General features: G+C 44.2%; 1 protein-coding gene across 1 annotated transcript in view; it reads right to left on the reverse strand.

The window, feature by feature from the left end:
- Positions 1-20,992, reverse strand: part of DAAM2 (dishevelled associated activator of morphogenesis 2) — a 126,085-nt gene that overhangs the window by 48,402 nt on the left and 56,691 nt on the right. The window contains 2 exon segments of the mRNA XM_021691965.2: positions 1,046-1,135; positions 7,024-7,248. Of these exon segments, the coding sequence (XP_021547640.1) occupies positions 1,046-1,135; positions 7,024-7,191 (258 nt within the window). The 5' untranslated portion in view covers positions 7,192-7,248.

Raw genomic sequence — 20,992 nt, forward strand, 5'->3', positions numbered from 1 at the left:
CTAGGCTGTCCTTGCTTCATATGCAGAAGAAAGGACTAGACTGAATTGCTTCTCAGCTCCTTCCAACTCTAGAATGGTATAACATTCTAATCCTCCAATTTTATAAGGTCGTGAAACCCCAGCTGAGACAAATACCCTGGGTGAGAAGAAGAAGAAAAGAGCCATGAACAAATAAGCTCAGGGAACGTGAAGGAGCAACAACTCAGAACTGCCCCAGACCTGCCTGTCTTCTCCCAGTGGGGAGTAGGTCCAAGCCTCTGATGCAGAAATAACTGGGTCCTAACTCCCAAACTCCTATACTCTGAGGTCAAAGGAAAAAGCTGTTAGTTTGAAAAATTGGAGGGTGGAGGGGAGACAGGGAAGATGGGCCAAGAAAGAGAAAGGCTAAAATAGAAGGGGGGCAAGAGAGATACAGACAGAAAGATGTGTAAGAGACACACAGATATGGAGGAAGACCAAGGGAAGCAGAGGGGAAGAGACAAGAACTAATGAAGCCCCAGCTGGAGCCTGGCACACCCCTTCCTAAGGAAGACCATAGTTGGGAGACTGACGACATCTCTTAATGAAGGAGAAGAGAGGGAGGAGAGGGTGGGGAGAACGGGGACTGGTGTGTGACCTTGATATACCTGCTGCCCTGTGAGGCCGAGCCTGGGACGGGTGGGGGCCAAAGATTCAGAAGAGGCCACCCCTGCCCCAAACAGTCCTTACAACACAAAGCTGCCCTTGGGTATGGCACAGGACAACATGCCCTCCAGGCAGGCACGGGAAAGGAGTATAGACTTATCATCTTGGTATCTCCTTGACCCAGCCCCACTCCTGGAGCCCAGTGGGCACCTGCATCAAGGATCTTTGAAAACCAGAATCTCTTTCCCTGTCAGCTCCATGAGAGCAGGGAATTTTTTGTCCTGATTTATTCATGCCACTGACACCTAGAACGACACTGGTATATAATAAATATCTGTTGAATGAGCGAGAAAGCATAGAGGCAAGAGCTGTGCCAGGCTGGGGACCCTGAGGTGGCAGTGGAAGGGGTCAGACATGGCACCTTCTTCTTGCTGCAGTAGATCTGCCATTTCTTCTCCGGAGGCAGTGCAAACACAGCCTCTCGGTTTTTGTCGGTGAGATCCAATTCATCCTGCAAAGACAAGAAATATGTCTGAAACCCAAAGATGGTTGACATTAGAATATTCAGTGCTACAGGAAATCGCAATTTCCCCAAACCTATCCCTCAGCCTACTGTCTCCCTCCAGAGAGTATCAAAGTATGATAGGGCAATTCTTCTGCTAGAAATACAATCCTACACCCCCACCCCCATTCCCTTATATTGACCCAAGCCTGGGCTGCTTCTATCCATGCTTCCCTTACTTCCTGTCCACTCCCACTTGTCTCTACAAATCTGCTATCCTCCTCCAGGCTCCCTGTTCCCTGCGCATCTCCTTCCTGTATTGCTTTGCTAGTTCCTAACCGTCTTGCCCTGGGTTTCTGCTTTCTTTCCCTTGTCCTTCTTAAGCTTGTCAACATCATAAGTCAAGGCCTGACAAAGCACTCAGTCTACAGATCTAGTTTCTGCCCCATCCTGCAAGTCTCCCTGCCCTTTGAGTTTCTCCCCCAGAAATTCTCTGGCTCCCCCCAATCTTGGCCTGTTCTTAGCACAGGGTGAGAAGAGCTGGTGAGAACAAGCTGTACAACTCTCCTGGCAAGAAGAGTATGCCATTAGAAAGGGAGGTTCTGATCTGCTTCCCATGCAGGTGTGCCTGTCAGAGGTAGCTCCTCCACCCACACAAGGCTGGGGGCTCCACCACACTAATCCACACTTCCCAAGGAGTATAATTGGGTAGTTCTGATGTCATCAAATTTAGGGTTGTTCTAGGAGAGTCACTGAAGGTTTGGCTGCATTAGATGGCCTCTAAAACCTCTCTTATTGAAGACTTTCCTCCTGTGATTCATGAGCTATGCCAAAGCTCATCAAAGAAATAGATGGGCCACAAGAAATGTAGCCTGCTTTTCGACTCAATTATTGTGAGAGTTTTCTTTTTTTAAACAAAAGCAATACTCGCATTAAGACAATAAAGCATACTATTAATAATCTATCTTTTCAAAAATGATAAACAGTGAAAGTAATATCTAAAAAAGTATAAGGGTCTTAAATGTCAGTATCTCTTTTCCCTATACTTTTAAGGGAGAACATTGAAGACTTTCCTTTACATAGATTAGAACTGTCCAATAGAAATATAATGTACATATAATGTGAGCCAAATGTATTTTTAAAAAATTTCTAGTCATAGTAAAAATTAAGAAGGAATTGGTGAAGTTAAATTTAATATTTCATTTAACCCAAAATATCTAAAATATAATCATTTCAACATGTAATCAATAGAAAAATTTGTGAGTTTGAAAAAAAAGAATATAAAGAATGTAAGTCATCAAAATATGGTGTGTATTTCACCCTTAATAGCTCCTCTCAGTTCAGACCAGCCACATCTCAAATATGTAGCCCCAAGTGACTATAGCTTCCATCTCGGACAGCACATATAAAGATAATTTGAAGCAATACCCCTCAGTTCATCTGCCTTTGGAAATAAAGACTCCTACAGATCTAATGCTAAACAAAGGTTCCTCCCTAGAATCACTCTCTACATATCCCAGTAACATCCTCAGTTAAGATTCCCAGAGCCCCGCTTGAAGTTTCTAGAGTATTTCCTTTCCATGGTCAGAAACAGAAATCAAAGAAATAATAGAGATATATGTACCTTACGCTTCCCAGGGCAAACTGCATCTCTTCTTCTTTTGCTTATACAGTTAGTTCTACCTGGACTACCCTCCCTGACCACCCACCCCATGGGCCCTGGTCTAATTTACCCAGGCTCAAGGTCAGCCTCTTCCAGCAAGGCTTTCATAGCCATTCCCAGGTAAGACCATCTTTCCCCTCCTGAACTCCAGAGCAGTTACATTCAAACTTGGATTCTGGTTACTTACGCACTTATCTTTTCTCACCAGTGGTCTCCGTCACTAAATCAATGGGTATTTCTTGGTGATTTGGCTCAGCCCAGGTAGCCTATGACTAACTGCAGACCATTCACTCCTTATTGAATCTCCCTGGGTTTCTGCAACAACCACACTCTCTGGCAATCCCTCTTGCTTTGCTCTATGTTCATCTTAGGCTCCCTTGATGTCTTCTTGTCTTCTACCACCAAATGTTGAAGTCCCTCAGGGGTCCTGGTGTCTCCTTCCTGTATGCTTCCCTAGTAAAGACTTCTCAGCCATTCCCAAGGACTGTTACTACCCCCAAACTCTCTCAAACCTGTTCCTCTAGCCCATCAGTTTCCTGAGCTCCAGACCCTGGGACAAAACTGCCCCCTGTGCTTATCTATTTTGATGTCCCTCAGGTACCTCACACATTTATGTAGTATCACTATGCACCAGGCACTGTTCTAAGTGCTTAATGTTTACTCAATAAACTTACAACAACCCATTTTATAGATGTGGAGATTGATGCACAGAGAGAATATGCAAACTAAGTTCATCATCCCAGTTCTCTAAACCTGAGTTTCCTCTGGCATTTCCTGTCTTTTACAGGGCCCCAACATCCACTCAGTTCCTCATATCAGAAACCTGGGTGTTCCCTGATTCCTATTCACTCTCCAAGCCCAACAAGTCCTATATTTCCTCCTAAATAGCTTTTCCATCTGTCCTCTCCATCCTCACTAATGACATTTAATCCAAGCCACCATTCTCCCTAGCTTGGATTGCATTAAAACCCTCTTAATGTTCTACCCATAACTCTTCTTCAATAGAGTACCCTGAATGGTCTTTTGAAGACCATCCTGCTTTGGTGACTTTCTATCACCCTTAAGATTGTGTATGAAATCCTGTTACTCTCGTCATCCATGGTGAAACCCTAACGGCCCAGCTCTTTTCTGACTGGAGACTCTCACATATGCTGCTTCTCCTATTGGGGACAACCCTCTCTCATTGCTCTGCAACCCCATTCACTTCTCCAGCCATCATACTGCCTTTGGATCTCAGTGGAAATGTCACTCTTCAGGGGGACCATTGTGACCCTCAGTTGAAAATTAAACTCCCTGCTAGACATTGCCACAGGCCCATGAATGTCCCCTTTCCAAACACTAACTACACTTGTCATTACTGTTCAAGATCAGTCTTCTCTATTAGATTTTATGTCCTTGGAGGCAGGGACTGTGCCTTTTGGTTCATCACTAAATCCCTGGGACCCGCATAGGGCCCAGCACACAGCAGGTTCTCAAGGAATATTTTTCTTTCTTTTTTTTTTTTTAAAGGTTTTATTTATTTATCTGAGAGAGAGAATGGGAAACAGAGAGCATGAGAGGGGAAGGGTCAGTGGGAGAAGCAGACTCCCCACCGAGCAGGGAGCCCAATGCGGGACTCGATCCCGGGACTCCAGGATCATGACCTGAGCCGAAGGCAGTCGCTTAACCAACTGAGCCACCCAGGCGCCCCTCAAGGAATATTTTTCATTTGTTTGCTCAAAACTGGCTCAATGTTAGTTTGCTCAGTTTGTTTGCTGATGCTAGTCTCCTTGCAGACAAGACTTGTGTGACTCATCCTTTTTTAAAAAAAATATTTTATTTATTTATTTGACAGAGAGAGACAGCAAGAGAGGGAACACAAGCGGGGGGGGGGTGGAGGGAGTGGGAGAGGGAGAAGCAGACTTCCCACTGAGCAGGGAGCCCCATGCTGTGCTCGATCCCAGGACCCTGGGATCATAACCTGAGCTGAAGGCAGACACTTAATCACTGAGCCACCCAGGTGCCCCCTCATCCTTGCTTTTGTCAAAGTACTTTGTAAGGAGTCCTGCCCACTAAAGATGCTCAATAAATACTTGCGGAATAAAAGGGCCAAGGAAAGGAACATTTTTCATCCTGTCCTTCTTTCAAAACTCATGTGCTCTGTTCAAGAAAATGTCCATGCTGTAATAATATAAGAAATATATTTTTTATCTTTGTTCCCAGTTCATAGCATAAAGTTCCCAAATTCCTTGGAATTTTATAAGTGATAAAATTGACAGGAGCATCTTTTGTTTCTGACACAGGGCTCCTAAATCCCTTGGAATTTTCTGGGTGGCAGGAGCCTCTGTTCTTCTAGTGAAGCAACTCTTGGTGAGACCCTGGATACCTTCACAGGGCTGGTCACCAGAAAGATTAAGCCTTGATTAGAAGCCTAGAATTTTCAGCCCCACTTCTCAAACTCTGGAGAGAGAAGAAAGACTGAAGGTGAAATTAAAAACCTATCATACCTACATGATGAAACCTCTATAAAAACCTCTAAGGGACAAGGTTCAGAGGGCCTTGGGGTTGGTGACCACATTCACATGTTGGGGAGATGGTGCACACAAATTCCACAGGACAGAAGCACCTGTGCTTGGGACAGGACCCTTACCCTTCTGGACCTTACCCAATGTACCCCTTCATCTGGCTGTTCATTTGTATTCTTTGTAACATCCTTTATAATGAACTGGTAGTAGTAAGTGAAGTCTTTCCTGATATTCTGTGAGCCATTCTAGCAAATTATCAACCTGAAGAGAGGATCATGGGAACTCCCGACTTGTAGCCAAATCTCTCTGAAGTGTGGGTAACACGGGACCTACGACTTCTGACTGGTGTCTGGGTGGAGGGCCGTCTTGTGGATCTGAGCCCTTCTTCTGTAAGGTCTATATTAACTCTGGGTAGTTAATGTCAGCATGGAGTTAAGTTGTAGGACACTAGTTGATGTCTGCAATGAACTAGGGAATTGTGTGGGGTGGAAAACCAACACATTTGATGTCAGCAGTATTCTGAATTTAAAAAAAAAACAAAACAAAACAGATCCTAGTAGTACTAACACCAATCAGGTTCCAAATGTCATTGTATATTAGTAAACACTTTGTTCTCTCCCATCCATGCTCCATCCTGAGGAAAGGATGAGGGTTTCCTGAACCTGAGTTCAGAAACAACGAGTTTCCCTGAGCCTGATATGACGAGGAAGGTGGATAACTTTTTTGCATAACCTGCATGGTCTTATCTTAAAGTGGTCCAGTTATTTGGAAAGCTAGATTGCCTTAATCATAACTCATTATCCAATTCAAATATGAAATCCCATTTCAAATCACATAGCATTTTTTCTCTGCTGGCTTGACTACTGGCCAACCACGAGAATGAATGACCAAGAGCTAGAGGTAGATGAATTTGTGCTTATCGCTCTATACAGGGTCTAGCCCTGAGTCCTGGGCATGGGTCCTACATCCTTGATCTGAGAGTCTCCTTTGCTTTGTCTCACCACCAGACCTCCAAGAAGAGGAATCATGCTTCTTTCCTGTTCTCTTTGTGGTCAGGGTATAACTTCACATACTCACTTTGTGAGTGGTTCTCACAAAGGTGTAGTGCTGCCCTAGTCTGAATGGGCATCACATAGTCAGGAAGAGCTGCTACCAGTGTAAAAGACAGAGCATCCACCTGCCATAAGCTAGACATGGGATATAATCACCAGCCCTGAACCAGGCCTGAGTCAGGTGCAATATGGACATCTCTACCTCCATATTTCTAGTCAATCATCCCCTGCTATGAGGACCTGGTATCTGCCTACAGAACACCACTCTGTCCCTTGTTCCTGTATGAGGTGAAAGAGTCTCAGGGAAGTTCCAGAGAGCAGAAGAGAGAAAGGTGTCAAGTGTTCTGGTATTCTTTGAAGCGCCTCACTGCCTTATTTCACAAAAGCCTGGACCTCCTTCTTTCATGATGGATTAACTGCTGTACCATGAGGTCTAGAATCCCTTGGAGATATGAGGTAGGTCCATTCTTCTGGGGACATATTTCATGGTATCCACAGCAGTAAATGACTTTTTTCTCCCTCACATCTGCATTGTCCTGGTGGGCCCACCCTCACCCCAAGCAGAGTTTCATAGGTAGAGATCCCAGCACATAGGTCCCCACCCTCTGTCCTGCTCTGTCTGCTCCAGAATCCCTCTTCCCGTTGTCAACACTCTCCCTTCCTTGTCCCTTTACTGACCACCAGCTCTGCGAAGCGGACATTGAGCTCCTCTTGGTTCGGGATAGGACTTGAAAACTCCATATACTGCAGAGGGTGGTTGTCTCGGAGGTTGATCTCAGGGAGGCCACTGCCCCCAAAGCAGCACAAGAAGCCCAGGCCATGGCGGCTCCTCTTGCGGGGGGCCATGGTCTCCAGGCCAGGCGGGATAGTCAGCTGGCAGATGCCCTAGGTCCTCATCGTGATCTGGACAGGAGAACAGACAGCACAGAGTGGTCAGGCAATGGCAGCCAGGTAGGCAGGGACAGTGGTCACTGAGCTACCATAACTTCTTTGCCGAACTGTTAGGAGCCCTCAACCCAACAATCAGGCCCGCCCTCCCTTCTTTCACAGCTTCTTTCTGTTCCCTCCAGCTCCTTCCACCTGGAGGATTCCCTCCCCATCATGCCCTCCAGTGTTTCCTGCCACAGACATTTTCAGATTCTCCTTCCATGCCCCCAGAGAACAGAGGAAGGCGGTAGTCACAGAACGTGAATTGCACCTTCTCCATGATTGTACAGATGGTTATCCTATTCCCTGTACTCTAGCAGAGCCATTTTCAGCAGGGCCAACTCAGTCACTAGATTCATTTTAAGGTGTACAGATGCCTGGTTTAAAGGTTTCATCCAGTGGGGAGGGAAGGGTTGAAGTAGGCTGGCAGGAGAGGTAGCAAGCTAATTTTATGGCATAACTCCTGGGGAGTAAAGGATAGAAGTCTTCAGAGACTCGCAGGGTTTTCTGTCCAGTCTGTTGTGCCAAGCATGTTTGAATGAATATGAAATATCAATAGGACATGGGCTCACCACCCATCTATCTAGAAGGAGAGGTAACCTGGGGGAGTCATCAGAGTGAACCCTGAGAGGAAATGGGGCTGATCATTGGAACAGTGTTCAGCCAATACTGAAGGAAATCTGGTCAGATTTGTTTTCCATATCAACCAAGAACAGAAGACACCACTTTGGCCAGAGACCAAAACTCATGAACACCCAACAGTTGAGTGGTCATTGTAACAGAAAGGGTTAAGTTTTTAGCTTGCCACTGGGAGAGCCTCATTCAACGGTGCCCCGGCTTGGGAAGAAACACTGGCCAGCCCTAGTCGTTGATGCCACATAGCTTCTAGATAAAGCCTAACTACCTGCACATAGGCCTCCCAAAAGGGTTAAAACCACCCTTGACCACTACTGGTTCCTAAATGTGCTTTCAGATAACCTGGGTGGGTTCAGGAGAGCTTACCCACAACACTGCTGCCCAGCCATGTTCTCCTCATTCAGTATTTGTATATCTTAATTTTTTTTTTAACATAAAAAGGATTCTGCCTTTTTCTCTATTATTATCACAGGTCTGGGGTCAGGATTTTTTTAATTATAAAATACACATAACACAAAATTTATCATTTTAACCATTTTTATGTGTATAGTTCATTACGTGCATTCACATTGCTGTGCAACCATCCTTACCATCTATCTCCAAAATTTTTTCATCTTGCAAAATAGAAACTCTGTACTCATTAAACAATAATTTCTCATTTCCCTCTCCCCCAAGCCCCTGGCGACTACCACTTTACTTTCTGTCTCTATGATTTTGACTACTCTAAATAGCAGTATGAGTAGAATCATAGGAGTAGAATCATATAGCATTTGTCCTTTTGTGACTGGCTTATTTCACTTAAAATAACGTCTTTAAGGTTAATACATGTTATAGCATGTGTCAGAATTTCCTTTCTTTTTAAGGCTGAATAATAGTCTTCTGTATTTATATACATATTGTTTATCCATTCACCTATAAATGGACACTTGGGTTACTTCCTCCTTTTGGTTATTATGAATAATGCTACTATGAGCATGGGTGTACAAATCTCTCTTTATGTTTCTTCTTTCAGTGCTTTGGTATGCATAGCCACAAGGGGTCAAGATACTTTTGAGTCTTGACTCTAAGCTATTTCTCCTAGATTTGGTCATTAACCGAAATGTTCAGAATATACCCATGGTCTTTACCCATACCATTGCTAAATGTGTTGACCACAACAAAGGTATAGACAGACCCAGATGACATAGCTACCTCATCTGGGAATGCCAAAGAACTAGTAATCAACACTCTCAGGGAACAGTCCTTCAACCATCTTGGAATCCATGAACCCATGCTCTTATCTAGCCCTCTTTTCTATAAAGACACTATAGGAGATTTTTCCTGAAGCCTTATGGAATTTGGGGGTAGATATACCAAATCTAAGGCATACCTCAGAATGGAGCTCTAGAACCTTATCAGAAAAAGATAAATGTGTCATAACTTGCTCCTAGTGAACCCTAGGTAACTTCTGGAGAACAATGCTTTATTTCCTAAACCCTAACAATCTAGCTAGTAACAGTCTAATCTGATCAGGCCTCTCCTATAAGTCATGATTCATTTTAATTGTCATTCTAGAGCTTTTTTACTGGTTCCATTTTATCTTTCTTTATAAACTTTGTGACAGGCTTTTTAATAGACCCAGGAGAGCCTCAGTTAATACACTGAAGTGGTCTTGTATTATTGGTTATCTTTTTTGTGTTTATATATTGGCTCTCCACAGGTATAGTGAAGACTTCCTGAGGGCAGGGGCCATGCTTCCTGCTTCTTTGATACCCCTCCCATTTCTATGGCTAATAAAATGCCTTGCACTTAGTGGTGCTCAATAAGTATTTCTTGGTCAATTGGGAAATGGTCTGTGCTCATGGAAAAGACAGGCCCTTGTCAATCAATCAAGAAATATTAATTGAAATCTCTGACTCCTAGCAGTTGATAAGCAATCAGGAACCTTTATAGGGAATGAGGCAACAGCCCTGAGTCTGGGGATAGGGGAAGAAGCCAGTGGGCTAACTCAGCAATCCTGGTACATGGTGGCAAAGACCTAAAATAGGCTGGGAGCTGAGGAAAATGAAAGAGGAAAGGAGGCTTTTGGGGTTTTCCATGGGACTTGATAGCCAGTAGCCAAGAGTGGGTGAGACAAAGCCCTCTGACTATCAGGCTTAGTAAAGCACCAATTCTGCAGGCAGATTGGGGTCAACCACCCTGGGGGTCACCTCCCCATTGTCAAGTTTGGGATAATGCTGCAGAGTACAGACCAAGTCCCCTTTGTTTCTTCAGCCTCCAATATGCAGCTGCAGCTGGGGGAGAAGCTGTTTTTTTCAGGGCACAAAGCATGAGGACTCTCCCAGAGGCCACAGTGAGGCTGAGTTGACAGTATGATGGTGTTTGGGGGAGGGACGAGCTGATGTCTGGGAGGACCTGTGAACTTGCTTCCTGCCTTCACCTCCTCAACTTTTTGCTCCCTAGTCTCCATCCTTGTCTGTCTTTGCTCTTCAGCTCTTGAGCCAGACTTTCCTAGGAACAATCAGGAGTTGGGGGCAGGATGGGCATACAGTTGGTATACCCTGTTACAGTCTCACACCAGCTGTTTACAGCCATGACTGCTCTGATTGCTCGGTGCCATGCCATACTTGCCATTATATATGTTTTAACATCTTCTCTGAGTACAGGAAGTGAGGTGGTGTGGCCTCAGGAGGACGGGAGATGGAGATACTGACCTTCCAAACAGGAAGTACCGTCCCCACAGAGAAGAGCCTGAGCACCAGGGGTAGTGCTGCATATTTGCCCTTTTAAGGGGTTGCCTGTTTGACAGCTCCCCACTATGCTGATGTTTCTGAGGGTGCCCTACTCCCAATGACCCTTTCTTAAGTCTGTTAGGGCCCCACTTGAACATCGAAGACTAAAACCACAGGCTCTCAGCTGGAACCCATGTAGCTTTACAGCATAGATCAGAAAATTGAGGTCAAAAGAGGAAAGGTCTTTTCTGAGGTCACACAGCTAGGGACAGAGCTGGGATTGAAACCCAAGACGCCAGTGTTCAAGCTAAGGTCTAGAGCTCGTCTTCCCACGTCAGCGACCCCTTTCCCCATCTTGCCCCAGCCCGCCCCCCACCCCCATTACTTCTCTCCACCAGAGAAGACCAACCTCTGCAGCTTAGTTTAGAACTATCTCCAGTCCTGAAGATGCTGTCCAGGCCGGAAGAGGGTTACAGAGATCCTGAAGACTTCCTTCTTCTCCACTGTGAGGAGGAAGGCTTCTGCCCTCATTTCTCGCCCATCCTATTCTTAGGGCTCCTTCACCCCAGCAATTTTCCAAGTCAGATGACTGGGATTTGACTTCTGGCTTTGCCTTCCCAGCTGGGTGACCTGAAGCACATTTCTCAGAGCCTCAGGTTCTATGACACCAAGATAATCACAGCACCTTCCTCGGTGGGCTTCAGTGAAGAGTCAGAGCAGTAATGTAGATAAGATGTCAGAGCACACTGGGCATTCTCTAAAGGAGACCAGCACTGCTGTTGTGACTTCGTTATCATTATTGCCTAGCCAGGCAACGCTTACCCTGCCCAGACAGAGCCTGCAACCACAAGCCCTTTCCAGGCACAGCTGGGACCACCGAGACCTGGCATTGTAGGAATCTGCCCAGCCTGATTTAAGAAGCCACCCAGCTTGGGGGGCAGAGCAAGATGGCAGAGTAGGAGACCTGGATTTCGTCTGGTCCCAGGAATTCAGCTGGATAGGGATCAAACCATTCTGAACACCTACAAACTCAACAGGAGATCAAAGAAAAGAATAGCAACAACTCTCTGAACAGAAAAGCGACCACTTTCTGGAAGGTAGGATGTGTGGAGAAGTGAATCCGAGGCGATATTCGGGAGGATAGATGGCGGGGGAGGGGGCCTCCGTCCACTGCTTCTGGCAAGTGATAGAGCCCTGGAGCACAAAATCAGAACTTTTAGAAGTCTGCTCTGCTGAGGGACGTCGCTCCAGTAGCTAAGCAGGGGGTGGAACCCTCGTGGGACAGTGTGGTCTCAGGACCCTCGGGGTCACAGAAAGACCAGGGATACCTGAGTGCGGCAGAGCTCCCAGGTATTGGAGCAGGGAAGCTGGCTGCAGAGACGGAGCCGAGGAGTGGGCTTGCAGCTCAGGGTTGCCATAAACTGTGATCTGCGGCACAGTTGGGCCACTGCTCCTCCAGCAGGGACCCAACAAGCTGCAGATCCAGGGAGACTCCCCTTCCTCCCCCGGGAGGAATGGCACAGGAGTGCACTGCAGGGATCTGCTGGGTTTGGAGACTCCACGCGGGGTCGGGTGCCAGAGATAGAAACACTCAGTCACAGGCTGGGTGAACACGGAGTGCAGCCGGAGACCAGGGAGACGGGAGTGATTGACTGCTTTTCTCTGGGGGGGTACTGAGGAGTGGGGTCCCAAGTTCTCGGCTCCTCCAGGTGGAGATTGGGAGGCCACCATTTTCCTTCCCATCCTCCAAAGCTGTACGGAAAGCTTGCAGGGAACAAAAGCTCCCGAGAGCAAACCTGAGCAGATTACTTAGCCTGGCCCGGCAAGGGAAGGGCAATTCCACCTTCGGCAAAGACATTGGGAACCACAGCAACAGGCCCCTCCCCCAGAAGATCAGCAAGAACAGCCAGCCAAGACCAAGTTTACCCATCAATGAGAACAGCAGAACTCCAGCGCTAGGGGAATACTGCACATAGAATCCATGGCTTTTTTACCATGATTCTTTAGTCTTTCAAAGTTAATTTTTTTTTAACTTTTTTTTTTTGAATTTTTCTTTTTCCCTTTTTCAACCAACATCTTATCAATCCCTTTTTTTAAAAAAAATTTTTTTATTTTTAATTTTTAGAGTCATATTCTATCCCTTCATAGTAGTTACCCTTATTTTTGGCATATATATATAAGTTGTTCTCTTTTTAAAATTTTGAGATACAGTTTCTTCTAACAGATCAAAATAAACCCTAAATCTCTAGTGTATGGCTTTGTTCTAGTCTCCTGCCTAATCACATTCTCTCCCCTTTTTTTTCTTTTTTTTTTTTAAATCCTCTTCTTTCTTTTTTCAAACAACTTCTTATCAATACCTTTTATAAAATTCTTTATAATTTTCATCTTTACAGTCATACTCCATCCCTTCATCATATCAACCCTTATTTTTGTACATATATAAGTTTTTCTTTCTTTAAAATTTTGGGAGGCACTTTCCTCTAACAGACCAAAATACACCCAAAATCTAGTGTGTGGCACTGATCTCCGCACCAGCCTGATCATATTTGATCATATTCTGTTTTTTTTTTGTTTTGTTCGGTTTTTCTTTGTTTTTATCTTTTTCTTTTTCTTTTTTTCTTCTTTTTTCTTTCTTTCCCTTTCTTTTCCCCCGGCTTCAGGTCTTTTCTGATTTGTTTAGAGTATATTTTCTGGGGACATGGTTACCCTGTTAGCATTTTGTTCTCTCATTCATCTACTCTCCTCTGGACAAAATGACAAGATGGAAAAAAATCACCTCAACAAAAAGAACAAGAGGTAGTACCAACTGCCAGGGACCTTCTCAATACAGACATTAGTATGATGTCGGATCGAGAGTTCAGAATCATTACTTTAAAGATACTAGCTGGGCTTGAAAAAGCATGGAAGTTATTAGAGAAACCCTTTCTGGAGAAATAAAAGAACTAAAATCTAACCAAGTCAAAATCAAAAAGGCTATTAATGAGGGGCAATCAAAAATGGGGGCACTAACTGCTAGGATAAACAAGGCAGAAGAGAGAATCAGTGATATCGAAGACCAAATGATGGAAAATAAAGAAGCTGAGAAAAAGAGAGATAAACAACTACTGGATCACGAGGGCAGAATTCGAGATATGTGATACCATAAGATGAAACAACATTAGAATAATTGGGATCCCAGAAGAAGAAGAAAGAGAGAGAGGGGCAGAAGGTATATTGGAGCAAATCATAGCAGAGAACTTCCCTAATTTGGGGAAGGAAACAGGCATCAAAATCCAGGAAGCACAGAGAACCCCTCAAAATCAATAAAAATAGGTCAACACCCCGACATCTAATAGTAAAACTTACAAGCCTCAGAGACAAAGAGAAAATCCTGAAAGCAGCTCGGAAGAAGAGATATGTAACCTACAATGGTAGAAACATTAGATTGGCAACAGACTTATCCACAGAGACCTGACAGGCCAGAAAGGACTGGCATGATATATTCAGAGCACTAAATGAGAAAAATATGCAGCCAAGAATACTATATCCAGCTAGGCTGTCACTGAAAATAGAAGGAGAGATAAAAAGCTTCCAGGACAAACAAAAACTAAAGGAATTTGCAAACACGAAACCATCCCTACAAGAAATATTGAAAGGGGTCCTCTAAGCAAAGAGAGAGCCTAAAAGCGACATAGACCAGAAAGGAACACAGACAATATACAGTAACAGTCACCTTACAGGCAATACAATGGCACTAAATTCCTATCTTTCAATAGTTACCCTGAATGTAAATAGGCTAAATGCCCCAATCAAAAGACACAGGCTCTCAGACTGGATAAAAAAACAAGACCCATCGATATGCTGTCTGCAAGAGACTCATTTTAGACCCAAAGACACCCCCAGATTGAAAGTGAGTGGGTGGAAAACCATTTACCATGCTAATGGACACCAAAAGAAAGCTGGGGTGGCAATCCTTGCATCAGACAAATTAGATTTTAAACCAAAGACTGTAATAAGAGATGAAGGACACTATATCCTACTTAAAGGGTCTATCCAACAAGAAGATCTAACAATTGTAAATATCTATGCGCCTAACATGGGAGCAGCCAATTATATAAGCCAATTAATAACAAAAGCAAAGAAACACATTGACAGCAATACAATAATAGTGGGGGAATTTAACACCCCCCTCACCGAAGTGGACAGATCATCTAAGAAAAAGATCAACACGGAAATAAACACTTTAAATGACACACTGGACCAAATGGACTTCACAGACATATTCAGAACATTCCCTCCCAAAGCAATGGAATACACATTCTTCCCTAGTGCCCATGGAACATTCTCCAGAATAGATCACATCCTAGGTCATAAATCAGGTCTCAACCGGTACCAAAAGATTGGGATCATTCCCTGCCTATTTTCAGACCACAATGCTTTGAAACTAGAACTCAATCACAAGACGAAAGTCGGAAAGAACTCAAATACATGGAGGCTAAAGAGCATCCTACTGAAGAATGAATGGGTCAACCAGGAAATTAAAGAAGAATTAAAAAAATTTATGGAAACCAATGAAAATGAAAACACAACTATTCAAAATCTTTGGGATGCAGCAAAGGCAGTCCTAAGGGGCAAGTATATAGCAATACAAGCCTTTCTCAAGAAACAAGAAATGTCTCAAGTACACAACCTAACCCTACACCTAAAGGAGCTGGAGAAAGAACAGCAAATAAAGCCTAAACCCAGCAGGAGAAGAGAAATTATAATAAAGATCAGAGCAGAAATCAATGAAATAGAAACCAAAAGAACAGTAGAAGAGATCAACGAAACTAGGAGCTGGTTCTTTGAAAGAATTAACAAGACTGATAAACCCCTGGCCAGATTTATCCAAAAGAAAAGAGAAATGACCCAAATCAACAAAATCATGACTGAAAGAGGAGAGATCACAACCAACACCAAAGAAATACAAACAATTATAAGAACATATTATGAGCAACTGTATGCCAGCAAATTAGATAACCTAGAAGAAATGCATGCATTCCTAGAGATGTATCAACTACCAAAACTGAACCAGGAAGAAATAGAAAACCTGGACAGACCTATAACCACTAAGGAAATTGAAGCAGTCATCAAAAATCTCCCAAAAAACAAAAGCCCAGGGCCAGATGGCTTCCCAGGGGAATTCTACCAAACATTTCAAGAAGAATTAATACCTATTCTTCTGACACTGTTCCAAAAAATAGAAATGGAAGGAAAACGTCCAAACTCGTTTTATGAGGCCACCATTACCTTGATCCCAAAACCAGACAAAGACCCCATCAAAAAGGAGAATTACAGACCAATATCCTTGATGAACATGGATGCAAAAATTCTCACCAAAATACTAGCCAATAGGATCCAACAGTACATTAAAAGGATTATTCACCACGACCAAGTGGGATTTATCCCTGGGCTGCAAGGTTGGTTCAACATCCGCAAATCAATCAATGTGATACAATACATTAACAAAAGAAAGAACAAGAATCATATGATCCTCTCAATAGATGCAGAAAAAGCATTTGAGAAAGTACAGCATCCTTTCTTGATCAAAACTCTTCAGAGTATAGGCATAGAGGGTACATACCTCAATATCATAAAAGCCATCTATGAAAAACCTACAGCGAATATCATTCTCAATGGGGAAAAACTGAGAGCTTTCCCCCTAAAGTCAGGAACACGGCAGGGATGTCCACTATCACCACTGCTATTCAACATAGCATTAGAAGTCCTAGCCACAGCAATCAGACAACAAAAAGAAATCAAAGGCATCCAAATTGGCAAAGAAGAAGTCAAACTCTCACTCTTTGCAGATGATATGATACTTTATGTGGAAAACCCAAAAGACTCCACCCCAAAACTGCTAGAACTCATACAGGAATTCAGTAAAGTGGCAGGATAGAAAATCAATGCACAGAAATCAGTGGCATTCCTATACACCAACAACAAGACAGAAGAAAGAGAAATCAAGGAGCCGATCCCATTTACAATTGCACCCAAAACCATAAGATACCTAGGAATAAATCTAACCAAAGGGGCAAAGGATCTGTACTCAGAAAACTATAAAATACTCATGAAAGAAATTGAGGAAGACACAAAGAAATGGAAAAACGTTCCATGCTCATGGATTGGAAGAACAAATATTGTGAAGATGTCAATGCTACCTAGAGCAATCTACACATTCAATGCAATCCCCATCAAAATACTACCCACTTTTTTCAAAGAAATGGAACAAATAATCCTAAAATTTGTATGGAACCAGAAAAGACCCCGAATAGCCAGAGGAATGTTGAAAAAGAAAAGCAAAGCTGGCGTCATCACAATTCCGGACTTCCAGCTCTATTACAAAGCTGTCATCATCAAGACAGTATGGTACTGGCACAAAAACAGACACATAGATCAAGGGAACAGAATAGAGAGCCCAGAAATGGACCCTCAACTCTATGGTCAACTCATCTTTGACAAAGCAGGAAAGAATGTCCAATGGAAAAAAGACAGTCTCTTCAACAAATGGTGTTGGGAAAATTGGATAGCCACATGCAGAAGAATGAAACTGGACCATTTCCTTCCACCACACACAAAAATAGACTCCAAATGGTTGAAAGACCTCAATGTGAGACAGGAGTCCATCAAAATCCTAAAGGAGAACACAGGCAGCAACCTCTTTGACCTCAGCCGCAGCAACTTCTTCCTAGAAACATCGCCAAAGGCAAGGGAAGCAAGGGCAAAAATGAACTATTGGGACTTCATCAAGATAAAAAGCTTTTGCAAAGCAAAGGAAACAGTCAACAAAACCAAAAGACAACCGACAGAATGGGAGAAGATATTTGCAAATGACATATCAGATAAAGGGCTAGTATCCAAAATCTATAAAGAACTCATCAAACTCAACACCCAAAGAACAAAGAATCCAATCAAGAAATGGGCAGAAGACATGAACAGACATTTTTCCAAAGAAGACATCCAAATGGCCAATAGACACATGAAAAAGTGCTCAACATCGCTTGGCATCAGGGAAATCCAAATCAAAACCTCAATGAGATACCACCTCACACCAATCAGAATGGCTAAAATTAACAAGTCAGGAAATGACAGATGTTGGCGGGGATGTAGAGAAAGGGGAACCCTCCTACACTGTTGGTGGGAATGCAAGCTGGTGCAACCACTCTGGAAAACAGTATGGAGGTTCCTCAACAAGTTGAAAATAGAGCTACCATACAATCCAGCAATTGCACTACTGGGTATTTACCCCAAAGATACAAATGTAGGGATCCGAAGGGGTACGTGCACCCCGATGTTTATAGCAGCAATGTCCAGAATAGCCAAACTGTGGAAAGAGCCAAGATGTCCATCGACAGATGAATGGATAAAGAAGAGGTGGTATGTATATACTATGGAATATTATGCAGCCATCAAAAGGAATGAGATCTTGCCATTTGCAATGATGTGGATAGAACTGGAGGGTGTTTTGCTCAGTGAAATAAGTCAATCGGAGAAAGACATGTATCATATGACCTCACTGATATGAGGAATTCTTAATCTCAGGAAACAAACTGAGGGTTGCTGGAGTGGGGGTGGGGTGGGAGGAGTGGGGTGGCTGGGTGATAGACACTGGGGAGGGTATGTACTATGGTGAGTGCTGTGAATTGTGCAAGACTGTTGAATCACAGATCTGTACCTCTGAAACAAATAATGCAATATATGTTAAGAAAAAAAAAAAAAGAAGATAGCAGGAGGGGAAGAATGAAGCGGGGGAAATCAGAGTGGGAGATGAACCATGAGAGACGATGGACTCTGAAAAACAAACTGAGGGTTCTAGAAGGGAGCGGGGTGGGAGGATGGGTTAGCCTGGTGATGGGTATTAAAGAGGGCACGTTCTGCATGGAGCACTGGGTGTTATGCACAAACAATGAATCATGGAACACTACATCAAAAACTAATGATGTAATGTATGGTGATTAATATAACAATAAAAAAAGAAGCCACCCAGCTTTGCCTTTGTCCACTGGGGAGTCTAGACCTGAGGGGCTGGGCTTTTCCTCAGGCTCTAAGCTAGCTCTTGTTGGAAGGGGAAACCATCGTCCCTGATGCTGGGCAGGGAGTGGAAAGGTGAAGGGGGCCAGAGTGTTCCTTTCTGCAAGTTCACTTCACAAAGAGAAGCAATGGAGGTGCTCACCTTGAAGAGAAATTGAGGAGCAGTATGGAAAAATGAGAAGCAACAATAGAACAAAACCCAGTGGACTTAAACCCCAGCATAGGGATTCAACCCACCCCTACCACCACCCACCTTTCTCTCCATGAAAATTCACTGAACACCAACACCTCCGTGCGCTCCACATCCTGTCTCCTTGTCCCCTCCTCTTCTCCCTGTGGGTCCCTAAACACAGACTAACTGGCCTAAAACAGCAAATCATCAATGAGGAAATATCCCTCCTGTGAGGACTGTAAGGCCCCCTTCAAGGATCTCCTCCAGTCCTCCGGCTCCTGCCAGACTTTACCTCCTTACTCACATCCTTCTGCATAATGGAGAACACATACCTAACTCAGGAGACAGGGGCTAGTCCCAGCTCTGGCACTATCCAGACGTGGGTCAGGGGGCCACAGTTTTAGCCTCTCTGGGACTCGGTTTCCTCTCTGTGCGATGGCAGGGCCTGGTCAGCCATACTGTTTGGCTCCATCCCAGTCCCAAAGATTTCCCCAGGGGCTCTCCTCATCTGCACTGAGCACCCCTCCCACATTCCACGCCAAGCCAGGAAGTACTTCCTATCACTTGAGTGCAGTACTCCCATTTGGTTTGTAAAGATGAAAAATCTAACCCTTACCCCCAAACTATGGCCCTCTATACACCAGTTTTTATACTAACTAGGACTTCTAAAGCCCTATATCATCAACGCTTGTTCCTAAGTCATAAGTAAAAGCAGAATAATATTAATACTTGAGATTTGGTGTGTACCAGACACTGGGTTCTATCCACACTTCAATCCCTATAACAACTCTCTGAGATAGGTGGCATCATCTTAAAGAAGTCATTAAAAGGCAAACCATGGTTCAGAAAGGTTAAGTAACTTGCCTAAGGACACACAGCTAGTTAGTAGCATAGCTAGGACTCAAGCCCATGACTGCATGACCCTAAAGCTGTAAACCACTAAGCCACATGGCACGTGCCCAAGAAACACCCTAAGTTGAGCCCTGCTCAGAGCTTTCTCAAGAGTTCTATAGATCCAGACTCAATAATTCATGATCGAGCTTTCCCTCGGAGCTGGGCCAAGAGTTTTCACAGCTCTGCAATCTCATGTCAACCTCACAAGGACTTTGCGAGGTCATTATTACTATCCCCCCTGACAGATAATAATATTGAGGTTTATAATGATATTACCAGCAGTTATATGTCTTGTCAATGGCACCCATTGCTGCTCAGAGGCAGAGCTGGGACTCACAACTAAATATTCTGACTCCAAGCTCTGTTCTCTTGTTGTAGAACCAAAGCTGATTCATAAACCCTGCCTTTAGCACTTGAGGCCAATGCTGTGGCTTTGGGGTATTCAAACAACCTTCTCCTCTACCCTTCCCCTACCTCCATGAATGGGGGTAATGGGGGCAAGGATATGTATGGCCACTTCCAAAGTGCCTGCTACGAGCCAGGCACTGTGCTGGCAACTTTCTGCTTTATCTCATTTATTCCCCGCAACTCTCAAATCACATCGCTGTCCCTTCCTGGTGATGACATTAAGACTCCCAAAGCTCAGGCAACTCGCCCAAGGGCCATGTCTTATAGAGGAAGGGGCAGGCCTTTGTGGATGATGATGTTGCATTCAAACAACATGCTTTTAACCAGCTTCTAGCCTGTGGAGGCCATGCTGGACACTAGGGGTCACCCTGGTGGTGAGGACACAAGAGCAAATAAGGTATGGTCCCTTTCCTTGAGGGGTCCCCTTTTGTAGAGAAGCCAGAAGCGTTAAGGAGACAGGGGCTTTGGCAGCACTAGGAAGGGGAACCTGGTGTAGCCTGGGGTGTGAAGAGGAGGTCAGAAAAGGCTTCCAGGAAGTGGCACTGAGCCAGTCTTGAAAGAGGTGAGAGAACTAAGGAAAGGTACAGAGGTAAGAAATTCTTTCTGGGCAAGGGGAATGGCATTAGGGGAAAAAGCATGGTATGCACAAGGCTGGAGTCCTGACCAGTGGCTTATTCATTTGTGGCTAAATTAATAGGCAAAAGGAATCAACAAGGTATACAAGTACCTTGGTTTGACAGCAGAGCTCAGGCATCCTGGGGAGCCTGCTCCTTTACCCCCCTCTCCCTACCAGGTCCCCTAGGGCCCAGGTCTGGGAATGGGGCCCAGAATTCCCCAGAGATACTGCATG

This window comes from Neomonachus schauinslandi, chromosome 8, assembly GCF_002201575.2.
Source record: "Neomonachus schauinslandi chromosome 8, ASM220157v2, whole genome shotgun sequence".
Taxonomy (NCBI): Eukaryota; Metazoa; Chordata; class Mammalia; order Carnivora; family Phocidae; genus Neomonachus; species Neomonachus schauinslandi.